General features: G+C 34.8%; 1 protein-coding gene across 12 annotated transcripts in view; it reads left to right on the plus strand.

Annotated features, from left to right (window-relative positions):
- The window catches only part of ODF2L (outer dense fiber of sperm tails 2 like), a 69,726-nt gene that overhangs the window by 7,895 nt on the left and 35,637 nt on the right, over window positions 1–26,194 (plus strand). For 10 of the 12 annotated variants that reach the window (XM_058716740.1, XM_058716739.1, XM_058716736.1 and 7 more), the window contains 12 exons: window positions 583–715; window positions 3,161–3,220; window positions 3,345–3,416; window positions 4,155–4,271; window positions 8,098–8,283; window positions 10,771–10,880; window positions 12,059–12,194; window positions 17,016–17,126; window positions 19,420–19,524; window positions 21,806–21,964; window positions 23,400–23,485; window positions 23,568–23,730. In XM_058716740.1, coding sequence (XP_058572723.1) covers window positions 583–715; window positions 3,161–3,220; window positions 3,345–3,416; window positions 4,155–4,271; window positions 8,098–8,283; window positions 10,771–10,880; window positions 12,059–12,194; window positions 17,016–17,126; window positions 19,420–19,524; window positions 21,806–21,964; window positions 23,400–23,485; window positions 23,568–23,730 — 1,438 coding nt within the window. The remainder of the gene's footprint in view (window positions 1–582; window positions 716–3,160; window positions 3,221–3,344; window positions 3,417–4,154; window positions 4,272–8,097; window positions 8,284–10,770; window positions 10,881–12,058; window positions 12,195–17,015; window positions 17,127–19,419; window positions 19,525–21,805; window positions 21,965–23,399; window positions 23,486–23,567; window positions 23,731–26,194) is intronic. The other 2 variants (XM_058716733.1, XM_058716738.1) reach the window with 2 other exon arrangements.

A 26,194-nucleotide genomic window follows, 5' to 3' on the forward strand; every position in this document is an offset into this window, starting at 1 on the left:
TTCTTACAGTGATGCACAGTAATGCCTACGCAATCAAGAAGGCAAATGTTAACAGTTTTGTTTTGAATGGTGATCATTATAAAGTCAAGTGTGAAGGAGTTTTTGAGATCTGGAGAGCTCAGTTTTTTTGTGTGTCATTTGGTTAGCTTATTTATTCTTTGGAGGTTTTTTTTTTTTGTTTTTTTTTTTTTTTTGAACAGTAAATTAAAAGAAACAGTTTGCGAGTAAGGCAAATCTTTTGGGTTTAGAGTAGGGAGAAGGAAGGGAAGTAAAAAAGACATACACATTCTCACAAGTCATTTTACAAACTAGAAAAGAGATTTTCAATAATTATCAGGTAGCACAGTGAAACATTGCTGTTGGTGGTTTTGTGTTTCACATATCTCAGTGTTTTAAAAACTGTCTGTGTATATTAGGTATAGAAAAATAGGGGAGTATAGGAAAAATTCCATACATTTTCAGTGACAATTTACTGTTACATTTTGGAGAGCAGTTTGTAGAACTGTAATATTTAGTCAAGCTGTGCTATATTTGCGTAAATATGTGACAGATTTAACTTAAATTTTATTTGTACACATCTAGTGGAAAGCAGGACATCCTAAATGAAAAGACTGAACTGGAAGCAACATTTAAGGAAGCTGAATTGGCAACCTGTTCTGTAGAATTATTTTTGCCATTATTTAAGGATACCGTTGAAGAGATTAGTTTTGAAAATGTGAGTACTTGACTTGTGAACATCTTATAAAATGGAAAGCTAGCATAATACTCAGAATGCATTACCTGTGGCCTCTTATTAACGTAGTTATGCTCATATGCTGGTATTTGATATAAAAAATTGCAGGCTTATGATTCTTCTTTATTCCTATGTCATTAACTGCAATTCTTTCCTTCAAAGATAATTCAGGCATGCCCTTGATAAGAAGCTAAGCTAGAAAATGTATACCTTGGTGCTTGACTTACCTGAATTTGAACTAGAGAGTCAACTTTTCCAAGAGTGAATGTAAACTAAAATATTCTGAGAGATGAACAGATCTGTTTTCTATAGTGTTATAGGGAATAGAAACCTGTATTCTCTAATTTCAGTGTACTAAATTTTGAATTAGAGACAAAATAGACTGTATTCTATTAGTTTTATTAAAATAAATGCCTGAAATACTTTAGGGCTTAAGCCCTATTTTGATTTCATTACTTTAATGTATGATATACAATCCTATTTACTATTAATAAACTTGGCAAAATTTACTATGTGCAAAAATGATTTTGTTACTAGAAAAAACTATTATTTGATAATAGCAACATTGTATTTTAGAGTGTCTTAATACTGTATCTTAAAATGTGTATGTGGTTCTTATATTTTGTCAGGCTAATCTTTTTGCATTCAATTTGAAGATTGCTAAACAGAAGGAAAAATTAACAAAAGAATTAGACACTTTTAAACATGTAAAACAAGCTTTAGAACATCTTCTTAGAAAGACAGAATACCAACAAATAAGGACCCTAAGCACTAATTTAATAGATTTGTTTCTCACTTGATGGGTTTACTATTTCTGAAACTGTAGAAATTAAATTATGAGCATACTTTTCATTGGCCTATATCCTAAATACTTGTTTTAGGATTTGAAACTTCAAATTTGGTATATTTGAAATGGAAAGAATTCCTGAATTTTTGTTTGAAATGGCAATCATTAAACTAACCCTGACTCTTAGTATTTCACAAATTGTTCTACATGAAAGCAGCATGTTTTTATACAAAATGTATCTTCTATCTCAAAATTTTTCATTTGTTATATTTCATTTCAGCTGATTACAGTAAAATTTTCTTAGAATTTAAGCTACTTTGTACTACTGTGTTTATATATTCTTTTATTTTTTGAGGGTAACAGTTTGCTGAGAGATAATTCACATACCATACAGTTCACCCTTTTAAAGTGTACAATTCAGTGATTTGTAGTGTATTCACAGAATTGTGTAGCAGTCACCACACTGTGAGAGCATTTTCATCACCACGTCTATCTCCCACCCCCACCAGCCCCTCCTTACCCTAATAGCTACTTTCTGTTTTTATGAATTTACTGATTCTGGACATTTCACATAAATAGAATCCTATAATATGTGGTTGTTCATAACTGCCTTTCATTTAATATAGTCTTCAAGGTTCACCCATGTGGTAGCACATGTCAGCGCTTCCTTTTTATTGCTGAATAATATTTCATTGTATGGCTATACCATTTTTATTTGTCTGTTTCTCAATTAATGGACGTTTGAGTTGCTTCTGCTTTTTGGCTATAATGCATAAAACTGCTGTGAACATTCACTTACAAGTGGTATATACCCAACAGAAATGAAAATATTTGTATGCCAGGCAATCCACTGTGTACCTTTACAGAATCCAAGAGTGGGCTCTATGCAGTCCATGAGCCCTCTGAAAGTATGTGTACAATTTTGCATTATTTGTACATGGCATAAATGCCTTTGGGTGAAAGAAATTCATAGCTTTTTCACCTTCTCAAGCAGGAATATGACCCTTAAAATAAATAAACATTTTCCTATGTTCTCATTTAAAATGTCTACTTAGAATTCTTTTACTGATGTGCTGTAATTCTTTAAAAAAATTCTTGATAGAATTAAGTTTGCTGATATTTTTTAACCTATTTGTAAACAGCACCATGAGTGTCTTTGTGTATAAGATTTTTAAAAAATGTTTATTTCTTTGAGAGAGAGAGACAGAGTGTGAGCAGGGGAGGGGCAGAGAGAGAGAGGGAGACACACAATCCGAAGCAGGCTCCAGGCTCTGAGCTGTCAGCACAGAGCCCGACACGGGGCTTGAACCCACAGTGAGATCATAACCTGAGCTGAAGTTGGAGACTTAACTGACTGAACCACCCAGGCACGCCAGATTTTTGTGGTTTTTATGTCATTGGCTTCTACTGTCTGAGGTGTTATTTAGAAATTAGGTATATAATTAATTTCATAAATTGTGGACACAAAATGATTTGGAACACTCAGGCAAAAATCCATCTGATGACCTTTTAAAAAATCTAAACTGTGCATAAAAGTTGTCCATATTAATTTCTTTAGTGATGCTTATTCTTCTTTGTACTTTTATATGTAGAGAAATATGTTTGTGAGCACTGATTTATAATATTTTTTTTTTTTATAGGTAGAGGACAGTTTATCCAGCATGTTAGAGAAGCTAACTGATAATGAAAATGAAAATACTGTAAGTCTTTTTACACTTTGTGTCTACTCTGACATTTTTTATGTATGTGCTGCTTGTATTTATAAAATTAGTCAACATTATCCAAATTGTGATATTTCTAACTCTTACATTATATTTGCTGAAGAATCTTAAGAAGAAGCTACTTGAAAAGGAGACCTATATTCAAGAACTTTCTTGTTTGTTTCAGAATGAAAAGGTAAGCAGATTCTGAGCTTAATTTATCATTTTTCTCAATATTGACTCCCTCTTTTCCCTCTTTACATTCTGGCGCCCATATCCTCAAAAACAGACCCAGAAATGTTTTTAGATTATTTGGATATTTTACAAGTTTTTATGAAATATCTTTTTTTTTCAGTTTCTTTTTTAAAGATTTTTATGATATTTAGGTCAGATTAATTGGCATAAATCACTATATATTAGGAACTATGCATAAATTTGTATTGTATTTCAATTTTAGTATAAACTGAGGAATTTTGGTGTTTGTAGGAGCATTTTATTTATTTAGTTTTAAATGTTTGTTTATTTTGAGAGAGAGAGAATCTAAAGGAAGCTCCACTCTCAACTCTCAACGTGAAGCTTGATCTCAATATGGGGCTTGATCTCACAACTATAAGATCATGACCTGAGCCGAAATCAAGAGTCGGACGCTTAACCAACCGAGCCACCCAGGTGCCCCTGTAGAAGCATTTTAGATATAATTTACTTAGGATAGATAGGACTTTTCAAAAGGAGATTATCAGGAACCATTAAATAAGAGGGGGGAGGATTAAATAGCCCCATAGTTTATATAAAATATATTTATAATGGGGGAGATCAGGTTAATTTACAGTGGTACTTTGCTTTTTATTAACTTTGTAGATCATGTCTAAGTATGGATAAAGTTAAAGATTTTTGAGAAGTAACACATTTTTTTTGTTTGTTTTCTCTGTTATAGGCAAATGCTTTGAAAGCAAACCGTTTTTCACAATCAGTAAAAGTAGTACATGAACGACTACAGCTCCAAATTCGTAAAAAGGAAGCAGAGAATGATAAATTAAAAGAATATATAAAGGTTATAAATATTCATTCACTTTTATAGTTTAAGTGATAAAATTAATGAACAACTATAAAGCCTTTCCTTAGTTCTGGAATTTGGTGGTTTTGGAAAAATTCAATCTAAGTGTTGCCATGGGAAATACATATTTGAGGCAAATCTTAAGATTTATGGCTCATCCAAAGATTTGATTCCAAATCCCAATATAAAAATGCTCTCTCTCTTTAGGACCAGTCTAGGAAGGATTTCTAGAGCTTGAATATCTTTAAAAATCTTTCCCATTATATAGTTAATTTATGTTTATTGTGGAAAATTTGTAACATACAAAGGAGAAAATTAAAATAACTTAAAAATACCCAAACCATTGTTAATGTTTTGGTATATAGAATTCTATCTATTTTCTACATCCACACATAAATATATACTCTCACATTAGTAGGCAGTCAGTAAACGTTTATTATTTTTGTTTTTGTCATTAATGGTAACAACTTTAAAATCAGTTGACCCAGCTTTGGTATTTAGAAAACTGAGTAGCATTCTTGTTATGCAGTTTTTTTAGCAGTGTAATCAAGGGGAACTTTTTGGTTTAAACTCAGTTTCTGGTTTAAATATTCTTTTGGAAACCTCACAGGCATTTTGAAAGAAGAATTTGAGGTTCCGTGATATGACACAAGCTAACTGAATCTATTGTCATTATTTTTTTGCTGAAGGAAAAGACACTGTTCTCATTTTCAGGAAAGTGTGCAAAGATAGCCCCTATTGAATGTGAGCACATCTGTGTTAAATTTGTTTGCTTTTGCAGGTGTTTGCAACTTGTGGCATGTTTCAAGACTTCACTTGGGATGTTTTGGGTTTTTTTCTTCAAGGAGGAAGAGCTTTTGCCCAGTAAAGGGACATTAAGCAGGCTTATGCGGAATGCGAATTTTGTCCTTTGTCCTTCTACATGTTCTTTTGAGCACTTTCCCACATGGATCCCGTTTGTCCTTTGCGTGGTGTTCTAGGGCATCCCAGATGAGCGGCAGTTGATATTGCCTTCGTCTGTTATGGTATTTACGCCTTCGTCCGTTATGGTATTTACAATAGCATGCATGTGGTCTGACACCTCAGATAAGCATCTATCACACTTTATCTCAAAAGTTTTAATTCGGTCCTCAAAGAGCAGTTGGGGAAGTTTTTGAAAATATGTTTCTTCAATTTAAAAATGGAATATTAAATGATTTTTTAAAGTTAATTTTAGCAATTTTTATATGATAATTTAGAGAGCGAATATAAGACAAAATCTTAAGATTTTGCTGTGACATTCTCTCAATACTTTGAGTTTAAATTCCTTTACAAAAATACCGCTGTTTAGAAATAATTAAAAGAGGTTGCATTAGGTCACTGATTTTTCTACATTTCCTCCAACACAGTTTTGGAATTTAAGGCATTAATTGGGGGATCAGAGTTGAATTCTTCCATTAAGTTTCACAAGGTTCTTTTTTGAATTCAAAGATAATGAACTCACTTTGTTAACATAAATTTCAGTTATTTAGTATTTTAGTTTTGACTCAGTTGAGTCAGTTTGTTATGTAGGTCTTTAAAAATTTTTTAATTGTATTTTAGTTCTGTGAGAACTATCCCAAAGATCCTTTGAACCCAGTTCTTTCTGGATCTTTATATAACAATTAGATATAGAATATTTTCACAATTTAGAAGACACAGAATAAGTATCTTTATAATGGGCAGCATGTATAGTACTTTGGAAATAGGGAAAGACAAGTAGTTGACTTTATGTTTCTGTCCATTTGTCAAAAGACTGTGAGGAGTTATTTATTTTGAAACTATAAAAATAATTTGGTAGTTTGGTATACTCCCTAATAGTGATCAAATGTGAGATAGGATAAGTCTAGTGAGAATGTCCTGGCTAGAACCTTATTCCAAAAAAAAAAAATTATTTCACCTTTGGTGTTGAAAATGGTTTACTGCTGAAAGTGTAGCAATTATTTATGGTGTGATGGTGACACCCTGTGGTTTCTTAGAGGAAGACAGCTGTATTTCCTGTGGAGTCTTCAGTAGACTTGGACTGCTTTTATTCTTGTTTTCCTCCAACTACTTATGAAAACATTTCATGGGATTTTTTTGTTTTTAGTTTAAATACATTTCTAAAGACTATTTAAGAGTGTTTTGCTACTTTTCATAATCTACCTAGTTCACTTTTCAAAGAAAACAAGTCTTTAAATCTTATTTAAGATGTATGTATTTATTTATTATTATTTTGTTTTAATTTTTAATTTATTTTTGAGAAAGAGAGAGACAGACCGTGAGCTGGGGGAGAGGGGCAGAGAGAGAGACACACACACACAGAATCCGAAGCAGGCTCCAGGCTCCGAGCTGGCAGCACAGACCCCGACGTGAGGCTCAAACCCACGAACCGTGAGATCATGACCTGAGCCGAAGTCAGATGCTTAAATGACTGAGCCACACAGGCACCCCAAGTTGTACTTCTTAATCTCAATTTTAGTGGAAGTTAAGAAGCATAGTTTTTATTGATGATGGAGTTGAATAGAAAACCCAGTCTTTTACTGTGACTCCTTTGATTTTTTTTATTAAAATGATTGTCCAAAACATGTTACACTGAAACCTAAATTCTGTAATAATTTAACTATTTTTCAGTATTATACAACTTTGAAAAAATGTAAAAGCATTAAAATCTTGTCTCTAAATTCTTAGATATTTAGTATTCAATTACTTTAAATACAAAGTCTTAAAATAATTTGAAATAAAAGCATGAGAGTTATACTAAATCGTATCCATCATCCATCCATCCTAATATTCTGTCTCTAGTTATGCCACCAAGAGATATGTAAGGAAACTGTGATGCCAATTAACACCATTAAAGTCAATGGACAGAAACACATCCCTCAGCCCCTCAGATGTCTTTTTACTCTTACTAATTCTTATGGATCTGATAGTTATTTACCTTTCTAAGCCTCTTTAGTCTTGGATTAATAACTCCCACAAAGTTACTAGATAAAGGAACACTTTCATTGCCCTTGATGTAATTCTTTGAAGTGTCAAGGCATTCCCCCTAATTCTAGTAAAAATTTGCTAAGTAAGCCTGTGTTTATCTCATCTGTATCTTTTGTGGTCTATAGATTTTGATCATATGTCCTTTAAGCCTTTATCATTGCAACTAAAGAGTCCTAATGTGTGTAGGGAGCTACTGATTCCTTTAAGCTTTGTGTATCTTGTTTGAATTGTCTCCAGCTCAATTATCTTTTTTTGATTTTCATAACTAGTACTATGTATAATATTCTAGATGTGAAATTTAAAAAAAAATTTTTTTTTTTAACATTTATTTATTTTTGAGACAGAGAGAGACAGAGCATGAACGGGGAAGGGTCAGAGAGAGAGGGAGACACAGAATCTGAAACGGGCTCCAGGCTCTGAGCAGTCAGCACAGAGCCCGACGCGGGGCTCGAACTCACGGACCGCGAGATCGTGACCTGAGCCGAAGTCGGACGCTTAACCGACTGAGCCACCCAGGCGCCCCTAGATGTGAAATTTTTAAAAGTTCTAGTTAATTACGAAAGTTTTAAGAAAATGCTTGTGCCATAATCACCAATATTAGTACCTTTAATAAGGATAGGATTAGTTTTCTGTAGGCTTATATATTTTAAATTTTCATTCTACAACTGGTTACAAATAAACAATGGTAAAACTACCTTTCTTTACTGTTATGCTTGTTATTAATCCTATGATTAATCCTTTTGATAAAATCCATGGAAGATTATATATGTTTATAATGTTACATAAAGATCAAGTTCCAAAATAATTTAAATATTACTAATATATATTTTTTTAGAGCTTAGAAACCAAGATAACTGAATGGAACTTAGAACTGAGAAAGAATAAGCATGAAGCTGTAGCAATGAAAGAATCAAGTAGGCAAAAAACTATAGCTCTAAAAAAGGCATCTAAAATTTACAAACAAAGGCTTAAACACTTTACTGGAGACATGGAAAACCTTACTTCCCAAATTAGAGATCGGGTAAGTATATATACATTCTTTGTTTACTGTCCTATGGTCTTAGTTTATGTAGTTAATGTCATAATGCTTAATATAAATCTTATTCTTCTCTTAATGCTACTGACAGTAGAAAAACTTTACTCTGTTGCTTTAGTCTTTATTTTGAAAGATTATATAAAATATCACATTTGCATATTGAAATTTATCAGTCTTTCCTTGGGAACTTTATTAAAGGATATATTAAATGTGTCCCAAAGCATCTAATGCAAACTAAGGGTAATTCTTCATACATATTCCCCCTTGGAAGCGGACAGTATACATTAGCATATTAAAGGCCCCGAGTAGGCCTTCAGTAAAGTAAAACAATAATGAGGAGTATTGAACTCATAGTTTCTCACCACTTATTAACCACAGAACTCTTGTTTTACCCACAAAACAACTCTTGGAATGGGTTCTAAGGAACACCAGTTTGGGAAATGCTGATTTATGTTATTAAACCATATGACTTTATTCAGTAATTCACTTCATTTGAACTCTGTAATGCACTTAAAACCATTTGCTGACGTAAACACACCATGTGAAAGTTATCTTTGGGTGTAGTACGAAGTTGAAAATTGGACTTAGTACTTTGTTGTTTTTGATGAATTATTATATTTCTTCAATTAGCAGTTAATAAAATATTTACTCTTTTTAATGTCTCACTGGTATTGGACCTCGTAAGAACTTATGTTAAGGCTTATAGCATTAGGATCTTTTAGAATTGAAAGCAGACTTGTATAAACTCTGTGTAAACAAAGCAGCTTAATATTTTATAAGCTCAGGTGTTAACATTTAAGGATGATCTACATTCAGAAGAATTTATCTAGACAAAAAGAATTGAGGAATAAGTTCAAAATCCAGAAGGTTATAAGACTTAGTTGAATACCTGAAGTGTTATTGAGTGGTGAAAGCCAATCAAGCCCTTCACATCCTCGGGGTTTTCCTATTTAAATAGCATCATGTCGCTCCTGCTCCAGATCACGGTATAAGAGGGCTCTTCCACTTGTGAACCTTGTGACTTTGGGTAAGGCACCCAACCTCTCTAACCTTCCGTTTCCTTAACTATAAAATAGGAGATGGGCAATATCATTATCTCATATCACCGTAGGGAGGAATAAGTGAGAAAATACATGTCAAAGCACACTGCCTGGTGGTCCTACATTTTTTGCCATATTGGCCTACTTTCTATTCCTCTAATGCATAGAGATTTGTTGTTTGCTGTTATCTCTGGCTGTAATGTTCTTCTCGGGTTCACAATAGCTGGTTCTTTTTTTAATCATTCAGTTATCTTTGTAATTGACATCTCTTCAGAGGGGCCTTCCTTGACCACTCTGTTTAAAGTAGTCCCCCAACTATCGTATCATGTCTTAAATTTTCTTCATAGCATTTATTTTACGGATACAATTTCTAAGAATCTTTATGTTATAGTATATTATCCAACTTACACTTCACACACACACACACACACACACACACACACACACAGTCCAACTTAAACTTCATAGTGCAACCTAAAATTCTTTTTACACAAAATATGAAAGCAGAATACTAGGCTTTATTCAGTGTATCAACAATATTACTATAAAAAAGTGTAAGCCAAAAAAGTAGTTGAATGATGGAAGTAAAGAAAAAAAGCCCCCAATAAATATCAGTGGCTATCATTGCTTCTTCTGGATCTTCTGATTAATAATTATTGGCGCTGTTGTCTTCCTAGTGAGTTTGTTGTTCTATAGAATGTGGGCAGGGGGCACAAAGACTGTAGCTCACTAGGTGGGTTTGTAAAGGGTAGATTCATTTGACAGCTATTTATTGAGAGTCTTCTTTATGGCAGGCACTATTCAAGGCCCTAGCAATGAATGAAACAGACAAAAATCTACGTCTGGGAGCTCACATTCAAAATGGATAAAGCCATCACTATAATTTTCATCTCTTTGCTAACAGTAACAGTATCTGAAGGCCAATGGGAGTGACCTCTACCAAACAGCTTGACATCATCATAGCAATGAGAAATAAGGCATTTATTTATCCATAATAAGCATTACTAAATGCTGTGGAATTGTGGAATTGCAGAGAGTTTCTGTATTTACCATTGAGGACTTCTTTCTCCTCTGATGCTTATGTGGTTGTCAACATCTTCTATACATAGAATGCAAAATGAAAGTTCAGGAAATAGGAAGGAAATTATCCTCATTAATTATGAAACATTGTTTGAAAATAGTTATATTAACATCCTTAAAATGTGTTAGAACTACCACTGTGTGCATATAAAGCAATACTAATTAAAGATACTATCAACGTTTACTTTAAAAGCTTCCTATGTTCGGAGTTGTACTCTAAAATTTTCTGTATCAAGAGTTCCATCCTTTATAAGATGAGCATTTCCTTGTTTATGTTTATTTGTGTTTAGGGCTCTGCACAAAACCAAAGTGTTATTTAATTACAAGATGAGTACTTGATGTATTTTTTTAGGAAGCCAAGCTGTCCGAAACAATTTCAGCTTCCAATGCCTGGAAAAGTCATTATGAGAAAATTGTGATAGAAAAAACTGAATTGGAAGTTCAGATTGAAACAATGAAAAAGTAAGAAAAAAGTTTAGAAACTCTTTAGTGTTTAATAAGTGTTTTTAGTTCTTTCCTCTTTTAAGTGGTTTGCATTTTGGTTCTTCTGGGTTACATGTGGTAAAGGTTGTCCGTATGATTTGATATTCTTGCTATTTATAATTCTGTAAACTTTTCTTATTCTATTACAAAAATGCAATAAAATGATTACCTTTTAAAAAGTGCATTGGCTAGGGGGCCTGGGTGGCTCAGTCGGTTAAACGTCTGACACTTGATTTTGGCTCAGGTCATGATCTCATGGTTTGGGAGTTTGAGCTCCACATCTGGCTCTGTACTGATAGTGCAGAGCCTGCTTAGGATTCTCTGTCTCCTTCTCTCTCTGCCCCTTTTCCGCTTGTGCACGCTCTCTCTCTGTCTCTCAAAAATAAATAAAATAAACATTAAAAAAAATGCATTGGTGTTCACATTTTGAACTTTGTAGGTTAATATTTAGTATCTGAGTATGTGTCATCTATTATTTGCAGTAAATGTGAACACTGCTTTGTCTTAAAATGGAAGTAATATTTCTCTACTGAGCAAGAATGTATAAAAATATATAACGGAGTTTACAATAAAAACATAAATGGTTTCAAAGTCCTAAAAGTTATTGTTCCTTTAAGTGCCTGAATTATGTAACAAAGAAAAATCAGTGATTCAAAATGCATATCTTTTATTCAAATTTATTACTGATTAACAATAATGAACCCTGAATATCTGTTTTTAAATGTTTTATGTTCTGTATGTTCTCTTCAGTTTTATCATTGTAAACTAGCATGTATCATTTGCTTCTAAAGGTGAAGTATTGCCTCACTTGAGCCTTTTATTTAACTTTGTCCCTGAGATTGTGTATATGTATGTGCATGTGTGTGAATGAGAGACAGACAGACTACCTTTGGATGACAGTTTAGACATTTTATTGAATAGTGAAGAGAACGTTGTGTAATTTCTCATTGGCTTCATGGATGGGTAATAATTGCTAATCAGTGTTACTCAGGTAGTAACCTGATAGATAACTGCTTCCTGTTTACCTTGGTCCATGGCTTGTATTAACTTTTGAAACAGTGCACCCTACCAAAATAATTTCATAAGCACACTTAAAAAGCATTATTTAAATGAAAGTTTCTGTGACTTTTATGAAATATATCATTTATCTCACAAAGGCAAATTACTAATCTTTTGGAAGACCTGAAGAAAGTAGAAGACGTTGGTAAAAATTCATGTGAAGAAATTCTTAGAAAACTTCACTCAGTTGAATATGAAAATGAAACTCTGAATCTTGAGAATACAAAATTAAAGGTAATATGTGTTCCTGTGTGTATGTGTATATATTGTCTAACGACAACATAGTAGAAGTAGCTGGAAATAACAGCATGCTTAGGATAGTGCTGTTGTGTCATTTTGTCCTTTATGTTTGTCAGGGTATTAGAGTATCATTATAATATGCAACTTATAAAACTGTATATTCATATCATAGATATATACATATTCTATATATCTGTACATACACATGTAGACACGTACTTGTGTATAGATTTGTGTTTATAGTTGTATACACAGATATGTGTTAAAGTTGTTTTCAGCAATATTAAATAAGACTTGTGAGGTTGAGCAACTGTTTCAACTTTTTAAAAAACTGTTCTCCAATTTTATCTGTTGAATCATCCAAAATTACATTAACTTTAATGTGTAAGATTTTTTTCTAGGTGTCATGGTTACGATAGGATGTAACCTCAGGCCTGGTTTGTTTGAAACCAGAAAGTATGTTCTTGGCTGCTTCATAACCAGAAAGAATTTTCCAACTTAATCAAATCCAAGGGGTGATTGGTTTGTATGTGTACCAGAGAAAAATGGAGAAGTTTTTTTATACTTTCTGAGAAAAAAATGTTTGAGTTCTCAATTAGAGATACATGTAACCAGATGAGACTTGATTAAAGATGACGGCATCCTTTTCAGTTTTTTAATACAATTTTTGGAGGATAGTAAATAGAACACAGAAAAGAATCTCTTTATGTAAAAGAAGGCCAGAGTTGGCAGCTCAAAGCTGATATGGCATCAGAGAACCTAGCCTCTTTTTAGCTCTCCCCATTGCCATTCCTAGGTTATGACCCTCATGATCCAAAATGACTGCTGAAGCGCCAGTCATTATAGCCAAGTTTCGAGCAGAAGGATGCAAGGGGAAAAAGATGAATTATTTCCCTCCCTTTTTTTTCATCTCCTGTTTCACTTCCTCTCAGGGAGAATTCCTGTAAGTTCCGTACCACTCTACCTTCTACTTATTCAGGTACATGGCCCCAACTAGGTGCAGGGGAGACTGGGGAACATAGTCTTCTGGTTATCCTGGGCTCTAGCCAAATATGAATACTCATTATTTTCTGCAATTTATTCATGTTTTCCTCTATCTGTTCCTATAGTTTTACTGTATTTCCAGTTTGCAATTATTTTTCCTGGTGATATCTCAGAACTGCCTTAGTTCAGCTCAAATGCTACTTCCCCCACAGTCTTTTCAATTAGGATGAATATCTCTTTTTTCAGCTCCCATCTTTGTGTGCCCAGAATGCCCAGGGAAGGTGTGACATACACTGAGGTCTCAATGTTTATTGAATGAATGTTTAAAATGTTTTTTCTTGGAAGAGGAAACAATTTTATTTATTATGTTTATTTCCTTAATTTCCTTGATAGTCTTCAGAGAGAAAGGATTAGCATAATCAATATTTCATCCATTATGAATCTAATTTTTAATCACGTGGTAAATGGAATTAATTTTAAATTACCTGGTATAAAAATCATTGGGTTAAAATTTACATCTTACATCCTTTGAATAATTTGCAAACATGTATTTTTAATTGATTATTCTCTGGGTTTTAAGGAAAGAAGTTTAGGTGTGTTTGGCATATGTTATTTGCAATGCAAAATTGCCTAGATGTATTTTGTTACTTTTAGTGACCAGAATAATTTTAGATTTTAATGTTTCAAATGAAAAAAAAAATTGAGCTGATATTGCTTTCAAGACCCAGTGACCTCTTCTCTTGAAATTGCAAGAGTTTATTTGGATGGTTATAAGTTCTATTTGTTCATTATAAAGAGTTGGAAAAACAGAAACACATAAAGGGAAACATTTAAAAATCTCTTGTGATCTCATAACTGAAACTAAAGTTACTATTTTAGCATATAGTTTTGGGGATTTTGGACCACTTCCAGTGTTTTGCTGCTATAAATAAAAATGTGGACAGTTTCCTTGAGTCTTTTTGCATATCTGTTTTCTTAGGATACATTTAGGATAGAATTGTAATTATATGGTCAAAAGGAAGGCTCATTTTTAGTGTTGGTGTTATATATTTCCAAATTACCCATCATAATTGGGTCCCTATATTTTTTCCAGTACTAGACAATTTTAAAAGAGATCTCTCCAAATTTGATAGATGATCTCATCTAGTGCTGGGGCTTTAAGTACCAGGTATATCCTGGGGGCTCTCAAATTTATATCTCTAGCCTAGACCTTGCCCCCGAATTCCAGACAAGTATTCTACTGCCTACTTGAAATTTCCACTTGGGTATTTAATAGGTGTGTCAAAGTTAGCATGTTTAAAATAGACTTCCTGTAGGGGCACCTGGGTGGCTCAACCCTTACGTGTCAGACTTCCACTCAAGTCATGATCTCACAATTCGTGAGTTTGAGCCCTGCATCGGGCTGTCTGCTTTCAGTGCAGGACCTGCTTCAGATCCTCTCTTTCCCTCTCTCTCTGCCCATCCCCCCCACCCCTCTGGAAAATCAACAACAACAACAACAACAACAAAAATAGAGCTTCTGTATTCCCCCAAATAGCTCATCCTACAGTTGTCCTCATCTCAGGTAACAGCAATCACCCTTCTTTTACCTGGTGTCATCCTTGACTCCTTTCTCTCCCATCTGCTTCCCGTCTGTCAGCAGATCTACTACAGATAGATCTAGGATTTGACCATCTCTCCCCAGCACCACTGCTACTGTCCTGGTTTAAGCCACCAGCATGTCTCACAGTTACAGTGACTTCCCAACGCCTCTTTATTTCCACCCTTGCACCTGCACTCAGATTACAGTGCAGCAGTAGAGTCGTTCCCATAAAATGTAAGTCACACCATGTCACTGCTCCACCCAAACCCTCCAGTGATACCTGGTTAATAAATACCTGCAAAGCATTATTCCACCTGGCTATCCATTACTTCTCGGGCCTCATCTTTCTACTATCCCCTTTGGTTTCTCCCTTCCTGCCACACTGACCTTCTTACAGTTTTTCCCTGACTGGCCAGGGCTTCTCCCACTGTTGCCTTGCTCTATGGGAATTCCCTCCCCTCAAAGACCCACACTTTCAGTGTTTGCTCAAAAGTCCCTTCTGGAGACCTCCCTGGCCCATCCCCAGTTCGTGTATGGTGTGTTTTACTTCATGTTCTCGTTTTGCATTCGTCTATCCCTTGTTTTTGTCTTTCTATACATGGGGTATGTGAGCCCCATGAAGGAAGGGATTTTTTGTTTCTTTTTTTCATTAATAGAAGAATATCCAGTGCCCAGAGTATGTTTTAATGACCAGTAAATATATTTTTTCATGTATTTATTGATGATTTACATTTCTGCCTTTATGAATTACCTACTCACTATCCTTTAGGTCTTTTTTCTAATTAACATGTAAGAACTCAGGTATTAATCTTTTGTCATAATTAGTTATTCTCTTTTACATTTTGTTTGCCTCTTAAATTTTTCGAGGGGGCAATGAAGTTCGGGGAGATGCATTTACACATATGTATGTATACATATTTTTTTTCTTTTATGGCTTCTGTTGAGTCTGTCACATTTCTGCATATCTTACAAGTAAAAAGGACTGACTGCTTGAGATCCAGACTATCTTTTCAAGGATGTTTGTATAATGGACATCCTTGGAGATAGCAATGTTTTCCTTACCAAAGGGCAGACATGCTTACTGCCTGTTATGAGAGATCTGGGTTCCCTAAACTCAGGGTTGCGCCTCTGTAGTGCCTCCCCTGAAAGGTGTGAGTGTCATCTGACCCTCACTGCGTTGCCCTGTGGGAGCTGGGGCTTAGGAAGCTACCGCAAATCTGGCATCTGGCTACTGCTATTGCTGCAATGAAGTTTTGTGTCTCTGACCCAGGAGTCTCACATCCTTTGCTAGCATCCATGAAACTGTTCCAGGCTAACCTGTAAACTTGGAAGGTAAAATCCCAAACCCTTAGAATGCTTGATATCTTTTTTTGATCTATGCTTAGTAGGGGTTTTGCTATCCTAAAATCAAAATTTTAGCTGTATCTTCTGTGAAGAATTTTAAAGCTTTGTTTTAAGTAAGTATACAAATATATTTTGTAAAAATAAATACAAAAAAATAATATTGGGTGGAGTTAAATAGTTAATCTATTTTCTTTCTAATAATTAAACAGTTGTCTTATTACCATTATTTAGTGATCCACATTTTTCTCATTGACTTAAAAATTCAACCTTTATCATATACTAAATATAAGTTTGGTGTATTTTTCTTTGTCTTTTCCATTGACTTTTAAATTCTAAAATTATATATATATATTATATATATATGTATATGTATATTTACATACACATACACACACAGTAAACTTAAAAATTTTAGTTCTTTATACATCCTAATATCTAGTAAGTACTGAGATTCTCTACCTTAGTATTTCTTTCAGAATTGTATTAGTCTTTCCCATTTATTTTTCCATATGAATCTTAAAATTAATTTTGTTATATTCCCCCTCCTCCCAACTGTTGTATTTTTGGTTGAAATTGCACTTAAAGTGTTATTGTTTTGAAAAAAACTGATATGTCACTAGTATTGAGTCTTCCCATCAAAGAACATGGTCTTTCTATTTTCCAAGTCTTTCTTTGTCAGGAAATTTTAAAAGTTTTAAAAATATATGTCTTACATAAGTCTTGTTATAGTTATTCATTATTACTAACTTTTTAAACTTCTTAAATTTAAATGGTAATTTTATGCAATAAAGATAATTATGTTATTAACTTTGTTGATAAATGAGTTATGTTTTTATAACCCTGTAGCACCAGAGTATAAGTGAATTCTAATGATTTATAAAATCTATTTATATATTCCTTGCTAGACTACACTTGCTGCTTTGAAGGATGAGGTTGTTTCTGTTGAAAATGAACTCTTAGAATTGCAAGAAGTAGAAAAACAACAGAAAGCCCTTATTGAAGTATATAAAACTCAGGTGACTATTGCATTCGTTTTAATGTTAAATTTTGTAGACAATTTAAAACACTGCATTTTTAGTGATCTAAATTAAGGTGGAGCTATTATTTTGTGATAGAATATATGTCCCATCTATTTCTTAACGCCTCGTATATTTTTATAAGTAGATGATTCTGCTGATTCCTGATTCATACATTGACTGTGTATATACTGGGTATTCCTAAAAGTAGATCTAGGGGCACCTGGGTTGCTCAGTCGGTTAAGCACCTGACTTTGGCTCAGGTCATGATCTCATAGTTTGTGAGTTCGAGCCCTGTGTCGGGCTCTGTGCTGACAGCTCAAAGCCTGGAGCCTGCTTTGGATTCTGTGTCTCCCTCTCTCTCTCTCTGCCCCTCCCATGCTCACGCTCTGTCTCTCTCAAAAATAAATAAACATTAAAAAAAATTAAAAGTCAATCTAAAATTAATTACGTAGGTGTAATGTAAACCTTAGGTACAATCTTGTTACACTTAGTTATATTTATTTGTCATCTTATATATGTAATGGTACTGATGTAGAATAATGACTCCCTTCTAGGGTCATTAAAGCTCAACACTCCCTCTTTCCCAATAAAAAAAGTAAAATTCTGATTTACTCACATGAAAGACCTGGAAAAGAACATATGAAAATATATATGGAATACAGCATGTGTTCAGTGGCAATTTATAGAAAACCTTATGTTTTGGAAATGTAGTATTCAAGAAAATATGTATGAGAAGATGGGACTTATACAGGTCCTTGAACAATGGTAACAGACTAGTCAATAAAGAGCTTGATTTTACTGGATGAGAGAGCATTTTAATTAAAGAATAATGAACTAAAGGTAAAAGCTTAAGCAGGGCATTGTGTAGATAGGTAGGAAGGAAGTACATCTGGATGGTTTAGATGGGAAAATGAAGTTGAGACATCCAGTTAGAATCTTGTAGTCATGGGGCTCCTGGGTGATTCAGTTGGTTGAGTTTCTGACTCTTGGTTTCAGCTCAAATCATGATCGCAGAGTTCATGAGTTCAAGTCCTGCGTTGAGCTGCACGGTGATAGCATGGAGCCTCCTTAGGATTCTCTCCTTCTCCCTCTCTGTCTACCCCTCCCCTGCACTCTCTCTCTCTCAAAATAAATAAAAATAAACTTAAAGAATATATATTGCAGTCATGTGGAGCTTACCAGACCAGAGGTAAGATGGAGGCCATAGTGGACTGCGGGACACATTATGGAGAATGACATCTGGATCCTCCAGCTGTGTGTTTGGCTTTAATCCCTCAGCAAGAATACTGTGCATGTTCTATGCTCTGGGCTTTGTATGAAGTGCTTAGATTTTCTTTTTTTTTTTTTTTTTTGAGCATTTTTAAATTTTGGAGTGTAAAATAATTGGTATGGAATTGGTAAAATAATTGGTATAGTTTGGATCAAATGTTCTTTTTTTTAAAAAAAAAACAAAAACGCATTTTATTTTGTTGTAATAAATCTGACTCTTCCCAAATAAATATGCATGTGGACATACATGTCAGCATATTTCAATTACTCCTTAGTCTTCAGATTTTTTTTTTATTATTTTTTTTTAGTTCTCCTTAAAGTTCATTGACCTGCAAGTATAGATCTCTCTAATATTCAGTCTTAAGGGGAGAGACTAGAAGTATTGATGGGAAAAGACAGCTAAGTCATAAAAGGATTGTAGTTTGGAATAGAGCACTGATCTATTCTTATATTAAAGCAGGAATAACATTAGATAAAGATACTGAGGGTATTGATAGGAAAATAATGATTTGCTTTTTATTTTACATTATAGTCTTTTTTTTTTTTTTAACATTTATTTATTTATTTATTTATTTATTTATTTTTTTTTCAACGTTTTTTATTTATTTTTGGGACAGAGAGAGACAGAGCATGAACGGGGGAGGGGCAGAGAGAGAGGGAGACACAGAATCGGAAACAGGCTCCAGGCTCCGAGCCATCAGCCCAGAGCCTGACGCGGGGCTCGAACTCACGGACCGCGAGATCGTGACCTGGCTGAAGTCGGACGCTTAACCGACTGCGCCACCCAGGCGCCCCAACATTTATTTATTTTTGAGAGACAGATCATGATCAGGGGAGGGCCAGAAAGAGGGAGACAGAAGATCCAAAGTAGGCTCCATGCAATGAACATAAAGCCTGATGCAGGGCTCAAACTCACGAACCTTGAGATCATGACCTGATCCGGAAACAAAGAGTCAGACTGAGCCACCCAGGTGCCCTTACATTGTGGTCTTAATAATAAAATATGTTACTCTATTTTCAGATACAAAAGTTGCAAGAAGCAGCTGAAATGGTAAAAAGCAGATGTGAAAATTTGCTACATGAAAATAACCTAATAACAAAAAACAAAAATAAAAAGTTAGAGAAGGTGAGTTTGATGTTTTAAGCAATAAAATAATATTTTATTTATATGTTTTGTACTTTATGAGTACTATACCTATTCTTTCATTGTGGTTGTTTTCTCTAGTTTAGACCTAGGAATTATCTGTCTTAAATCTCTGTAGGAGTTTGTTTTCTAAAGAGATAATGTTTCTTCCAGGCTTGAAATGTTTGTATGAATTTTTTTTAATTTTTTTACTTTTTCCTTAATATTTTGAAAACAGCATAAATGTTTAATTTTTCTGATATAAGAGCAGACTTAACATAGCTCAAAAAAAAAAAAATGGTTATCACGTAATCCCTGAGCTTCCTCAACCATAAATATGCAAACTTGAATATCTCTCGTTTTTAATCCCACCTTTTTGTTTCTGGTACTAAATCTTTTGTGTCTAAAAAGCAAAGTAAATATTCTCTGCTAAATGCAGAGAATATTTGGAGGAAAAATAAATTAAAAAAACAGCATCATTTCCCGTTGTCACCCCATTGCAACAGAATGAGGGGAAGGCCAGTGTTGGCAAGTTAGGATGTTTTTGTGAATATTTTTAACTTTTTAAGTGAAACCTCATCCCTCTTTGGGTCTTGTCATGTTGTTTTGGTAAGGAAGCAGTGGAAGTCCTAGGACACTGACTCCTAGCTGGAGAGATCATGGGATGTTACCAGTCACTTCCAACTGAGTATAATAAGGTGACTATCTCTGGGTTGCCCCCACATTTGGGATCGAGATGTCTGAGTGAGGCATGAGTGTGAAAAAGAGGTCAGCCAGAGTGGGCATTCTGCTGGTTAAACAGAGATAAAGATAGCCCACCTAACATGCAACTGACTACTTTCTTGCGATTACTTTTCACCTATTTTTAGAAGCATGTCTAGCATTTTATGTGTTCTGGTCTCTTTTTCTCATGAGACATACCACTGCAAAGGTCTCTTTTGCTAAGCAGCACTGTAAATAAAAAGCCTATTAAAAAAACCTGTTCAAAAGGCTGATGCGGCAGAAGCCTGTAATTTTCAGATACCACGAGGTCACAATGTCTTCTAACTGGTATTAAACCAGAAGTCTTTTTTTTTTTTTTTTTAAGAAATTTCCATTCATTTTTTTTTTTTTTAAGTTTATTTACTTTTGAGAGAGAGAGGGAACACGAGGGGAGGGACAGAGAGAGAGAGACAGAGCGAGAATCCCAAGCAGGATGTGCACTGTCAGCACAGAGCCTGACATGGGGCTTGAACCCATGAAATGTGAGATTATGACCTGGGCCAAAATCAAGAGTCAGACACTAACTGACTGAGCCACCCAGGTGCCCCTAGAAAAGTCATTTTTTAAGATGAAATTTTTCCTTTTCCACTGTTGACTCTCATGGTTTTCTCATGGGCTCTTAGATGTTTGGGAACCCAGAGGTACACTTTGTTCTTGCTTGACCTTTTGTGAGTGCCAGGTGATGCATGGTAGCTCTAGGTGTTCCCTGTCTCAGGGACAGAGTCTGGCTCTTGTTTTTTCCTTCCTGTAAACATCCTAAATGCCATATGTCTTGTTATTTTTTCTTAATTAGCCATGTAAGCATTTCTTAGGTTTGCTTCTTGTCACATTTCCACAAAAATGCCACAGTGAGGTACCGCACTAGCCAAAGGGATGAATGTAGATAAAATTAGGGAGACTTGCTCATAGAAACACTAAGGATGAAGTTACAGTCTACTGAGTACTGATGACATTAGCTAACTAGAAATAATATATAGTAAACCCCACCAACCTGAACGAAGATGAGTGCAGCAAGGCTGTTCTGACTAAAAGATCTGAGTTACAAGACTGAATGACAGAGAGTGACGATTACTTTAGACTGATGGCTGGGTAGTAGAAAACTACCACACTAGCTTTACTAGTAATAACTATGCCTGAGTATAAATTACAGGATTCAGGAAGTTTGCTTTCCTCAGTACGTTAAACATTCTCCCTGCAGGCTAATATTATATGCATTTACTCAACAAACTTATTTTCAACTACTTTTTAAATTTTAATCCCAGTATAGTTAACATACAGTGTTATATTAGTTACTCAACAGACTTTTTGCAAACTAAATTGCAGCCCGCTTTTGAGTTATATGTTCTTAGTTGGCAGAGTCCAAGTTCATGTTTATTCGTATTTATTTGGTTGAATCATTTTGTTTATAACGATTATACCTAAAATACTCATTGTATTACGAGCATATATAGTATGTAAGGTAGTGAAGACATTAATGCTGAATGTGTGACCTTGCACTTATTTCCCTAATGCTCCAACTCAGATGAGAGGCCAGACGGAGTCTCATCTGAAGGAGTTAGAGCACGTCTGCGATTCGGTGACGGCGGCGGAACGGAGGCTTCACGAGTGTCAGGAGGGTGTGCAGCACTACAGGGAGAGATGTGCGGACAAGGTGCACACCGTTAGGGAGCTTCAGGGCCAGGTGTCCGGCTGTCATTTTGCTGTCTTCTAGATACGTTAAAGGAATACTCTGGAGTGATTTCACCAGTTGAGGGCACTCATGTCAGGGGTTGATGTGTTTTGCTTTTTTGTTTTTTTTAACTCCCATTTAAGTCAATTTATCAGTTTATTGCAGATGCTGTAATATTTTGCAACCTATTCTTATAGTATTTTATCGTGGAAAATTGGTAACTAAAATAGCTCATTTTATTTGTATAAATCTGTATTTAGACATTTGAGAACACAGTAATAGCATGAGAAGAGCAATACTATGTTTACATATACCTTTTTGATATCATGATAAGCTAAATTATTATAATTTACTATACAAAAATTAGAATTTATTTTCATTAGAATTGTGCCTCAAATTCATTTGGATTATTCTCAATTATTTTTTTTTTTTTATTCCCATCAGAACAGGGATCATCGATGCCCTGTTAGTCACCACATAGCCATCTCCTTTTTTTTTTTTTTTTTAATTAATTTATTTTGAGAGACAGTATGCTCATGAGCAGGGCAGGGGAAGAGAGAGAGGGAGAGAGAATCCACATACCATCTTCTAATTCAATACCTAGCACAGAGTAAGCTCTTACAAATATTTTTTTAATTAATTACTCTTTCAAAGAAGTATATGCAAGGAGGGAGCAAGTCTTTTTATTTATTTGCAAAAACAACTCCCTGTCTATCTTCCAAATGTAACCGGGATTTTAATTTTGAAATGCATCCTGTTTTTGAAAAAAACATGCAAATAAAACTTTGCTAAATTTAAATTCCCGAAAAGAGATTTTTGTAGGAGAATGCCAAATCTACATAGATAACCCAAATTATAAATTAAATTATGAGAAAAAAAATTATTTTCAAGGCTTCTTAAAATAAGTATAGCTTTTGAAGCAATGGGAAGAGTATTTGGTCTTGGCATGAACAAGTTGTCTTTGGTTGATTTGTTCATTTTATTTTGCTTCTCACAAATACAGCTTTCACTCATAGTTAACTTCATAGATGTTCAATTATCATTCACTATCTTGAGATGAAGCAGGAAACTGTAAGAGTAACTCTAAATATGCAACAATAGGAGATTAATGATTTTTAGTCTTCAAATTTACTTAATAAAATAAACACCCTTTTTCAACAAAGCATTGTTCAGAATGTTTTAATTGCCATCTTTCAGAAAAAACCTTCTAGTAGATGATTTCCTATGAAGACAGCATAGTTTTTTTTTTAAAAAAAAACTTAATCAGGAATTTAAGAACTTATGTTTTAAAAATGTAATTATTTCTTTGAGTCTCTCTGTGTAGGAGTAATAATATTTAGGCCTTCTTGTTTCTTTAATGATTATTCTAACACTAAAGTACATAGATTTCTTTGGAAGTTGCTTATAAAGAAAATAACCAAGAAAACTTTTCCCCCCCTTCTTTTAGGTTGATGGAAATCATAATCTTCTAAAAAAGCTTTCTTTGGAAGAGGAAAATTATCTTATTCAGTTGAAGTGTGAAAACCTTAAACAGTAAGTATTAAATTGACTTAAAATTGGTGTTACATTTTTCTCTATACACTATAATTTTAAAATATATGTTTTCTGCAAAAAGAAAATTAGAACAGATGGATGCAGAAAATAAAGAGCTTGAAAAGAAACTGGCAAACCAAGAAGAATGTCTTAAGCACAGCAATCTTAAGTTTGAAGAGAAATCTGCAGAACATACAGCATTGGCCAGACAGCTGGAAGCTGCTTTAGAAGAAGGAAGACAAAAGGTACAGATGGCCTTTATTTAGAAACTTTTTAATTAGTTTACCAAAGAGTCGTCTTTTTAAACAGACAATATCTCATCTTACCAAACCTACAGTTATTGTTTTTATCCTGATGACAGGGTGAAGAGAGCAATTACATTTTTGTTTTTTACCTACTTTTCCCTTTTGGAGCTAAACAGCTGTATTACTGGTACAGAATTACTTCACTAGGTGAATGATGATGTGGCAGGGTAGAGGGCAGAGATGGAAAACATGGAAAGAATTCCCCCCTCCTTTTTGTTTTTGTTTTTTTGAATAAAAAGCAGTTGTGCAAATTATCGAACATTTTGGTTAGGATCTGGTGAGGTGTAAAGCTCCACTCCCTTTTCTTTTCGCCTAATATTATTGCATAAATACATACAAGAATTAAAGAAAAATTGAATTCCAGTTAAATCCATTTGGTTCGCATTTAATAAATATCTTACTGTGTGTTGGGCACTCTGCTAGTATTCGAGATGCAAAGATGAATAAGACCTTGTTAGTTCCCAAGCTCATCGGCAGTTTCCCTGGTGTAATCAGAAACCCACATGTGGAGGGCAGAGAGAGACCGTAGAAAGAGATGCACCATTCCTGGTTGGAAAATGGCAGGTTTAATAAGCAAGGGAACATGAGAGTTGTCTTGGACAGCCACAAGATGAGTAGATTTCCACAGCCACCTGACAGACTCTTAAGTTTATAAAGAAGCCCTTTAACTAGGTTCAGTCATGTACCCAGACCAGAAAATCTCAACATCACATTTCATTCTCAAGGCTATTTACCTGGAGCAGCTACTGGGAGCAGGGAAGGAAAGCAAAACACATACCTCAAGGACAGGGGAGAAGGTGGGGAACCTCCAATTGCCCAGGTCCAGCTCATGGGTTACCTGGAGGTCATGTCTTTTTTTACCATCTCCAACAGACCTCGCCCCAGCTCTCAGGACACTCATAGTCCAATAGGGAGATAATAGGCAAGCAGACAAACGTCATCCAGCATGTAGGTGCTACAACAGAGGGAGGGTGCAAGGTACACCAGAGGATGTCGTTAGTTTAACTGGGGGCGTTGGGAAATGATTCAGGAGGGTCTTAAGGAAAAAATACATTTATCAAATGATTTGAAAATGTAATCTTGAAAGGGCATAAAGTGGTCTTTGGATTCCAACAGGCACTAGGTTTGAATTCTGGCTCTGACTGGGTTTGAATTCAGGGTGACATTACACCCTGACCCAGAGTGAGTCACTTCTCTAAACTTTTAGTTTCCTAATTAGTAAAATGGGGATGATGTGTTTCCTCATCAGATTAAATGGTGCTAAAAAGAGATCCTCTTTACCATGATGACTCTCAAATGTGTATCTCTTCCCCAGGTTTCTCTCTCTCCTGAAATCTAGACTCAGATTTTCTGCTACTTACTTGACATCTCTACTTAACATCTCAACCTTAACATGTCCACTACCACATTCTGAATCTTTCCCTCTAAACTCTTTTCCACCCATGTCTTTCACGAACTTGTGAATGGCAATTCCACATAAGTTAGATAAAATCTGATGTCCTTGAAGTGTGGCTTATACATTGCAAGTGTCATCTATCTATCTATCTATCTATCTATCTATCTATCTATCTATCTATCTATCTAGATTTGTTTTAATTGTGGGAAACCAATTTAAATTGACTTTGAAAGGCACAACATTGAATAAAAACTAGGTAGCAAAATGTATTGCCAACGGTAGGAATGTAATCCAGATTTCTCAGCCCCATCAACCTTTGAGAGGAAAATAAATGCCTTTATCCTGGGTTCAGCCTAGGTAGACTTCAGAAATGGTAGGTGTTCTCAGATTCCTTCTCAGAAGTGTTGAGAGTTCCCCAGAGATGTGTCTACGTTCTCCTTTCTCTCCTGCTGCACTGGAACATGGGGCTGTCCCTAGTTCCTGCCAGGTGAGGGTGCCAGCACTGCCCTGTCACCGTTGTCCACAACTGAGGACATTGTCAAGGGCTCTTTCTCCTACAGCTTTACATCCTGCGAGCATCCCTCACTCACAATCACCTTTGGAACTTGTGCAAAAGAAATTTTTGTAAATTACTTTACAATAACTTAGAACTAAATTTACAGTAGGAATATAGTTAGAGGACAGTCCTTCCTACTAGCTCCTTACTTCTGAACTAGCCCTGCCTCCACTCTTACTCTTCTGGCTCCAACTCAGAATTCTTGCAGAAAGGCTCCCACATATCTGAATCATTGGATGAACATAGCTCAGCTAGACTTTCTGCTAAAATAAACCATCGTAGAAATAGAAAACTCAAATTCAAACCACTTTGTAAGTGAATGAATGAAAAAACAGTTTCTTGTGTGTGAGTGACATGTATACATCTCCTGCTCTGACCCAATCTCATCCATCCAATCTGTGAGCAGCACTGGATGAGAACCTTCTATGCTCTGTCAGCACTCTAGACCCCAC

The sequence above is a fragment of the Neofelis nebulosa genome, chromosome 2 (assembly GCF_028018385.1).
Source record: "Neofelis nebulosa isolate mNeoNeb1 chromosome 2, mNeoNeb1.pri, whole genome shotgun sequence".
Classification (NCBI taxonomy): domain Eukaryota; kingdom Metazoa; phylum Chordata; class Mammalia; order Carnivora; family Felidae; genus Neofelis; species Neofelis nebulosa.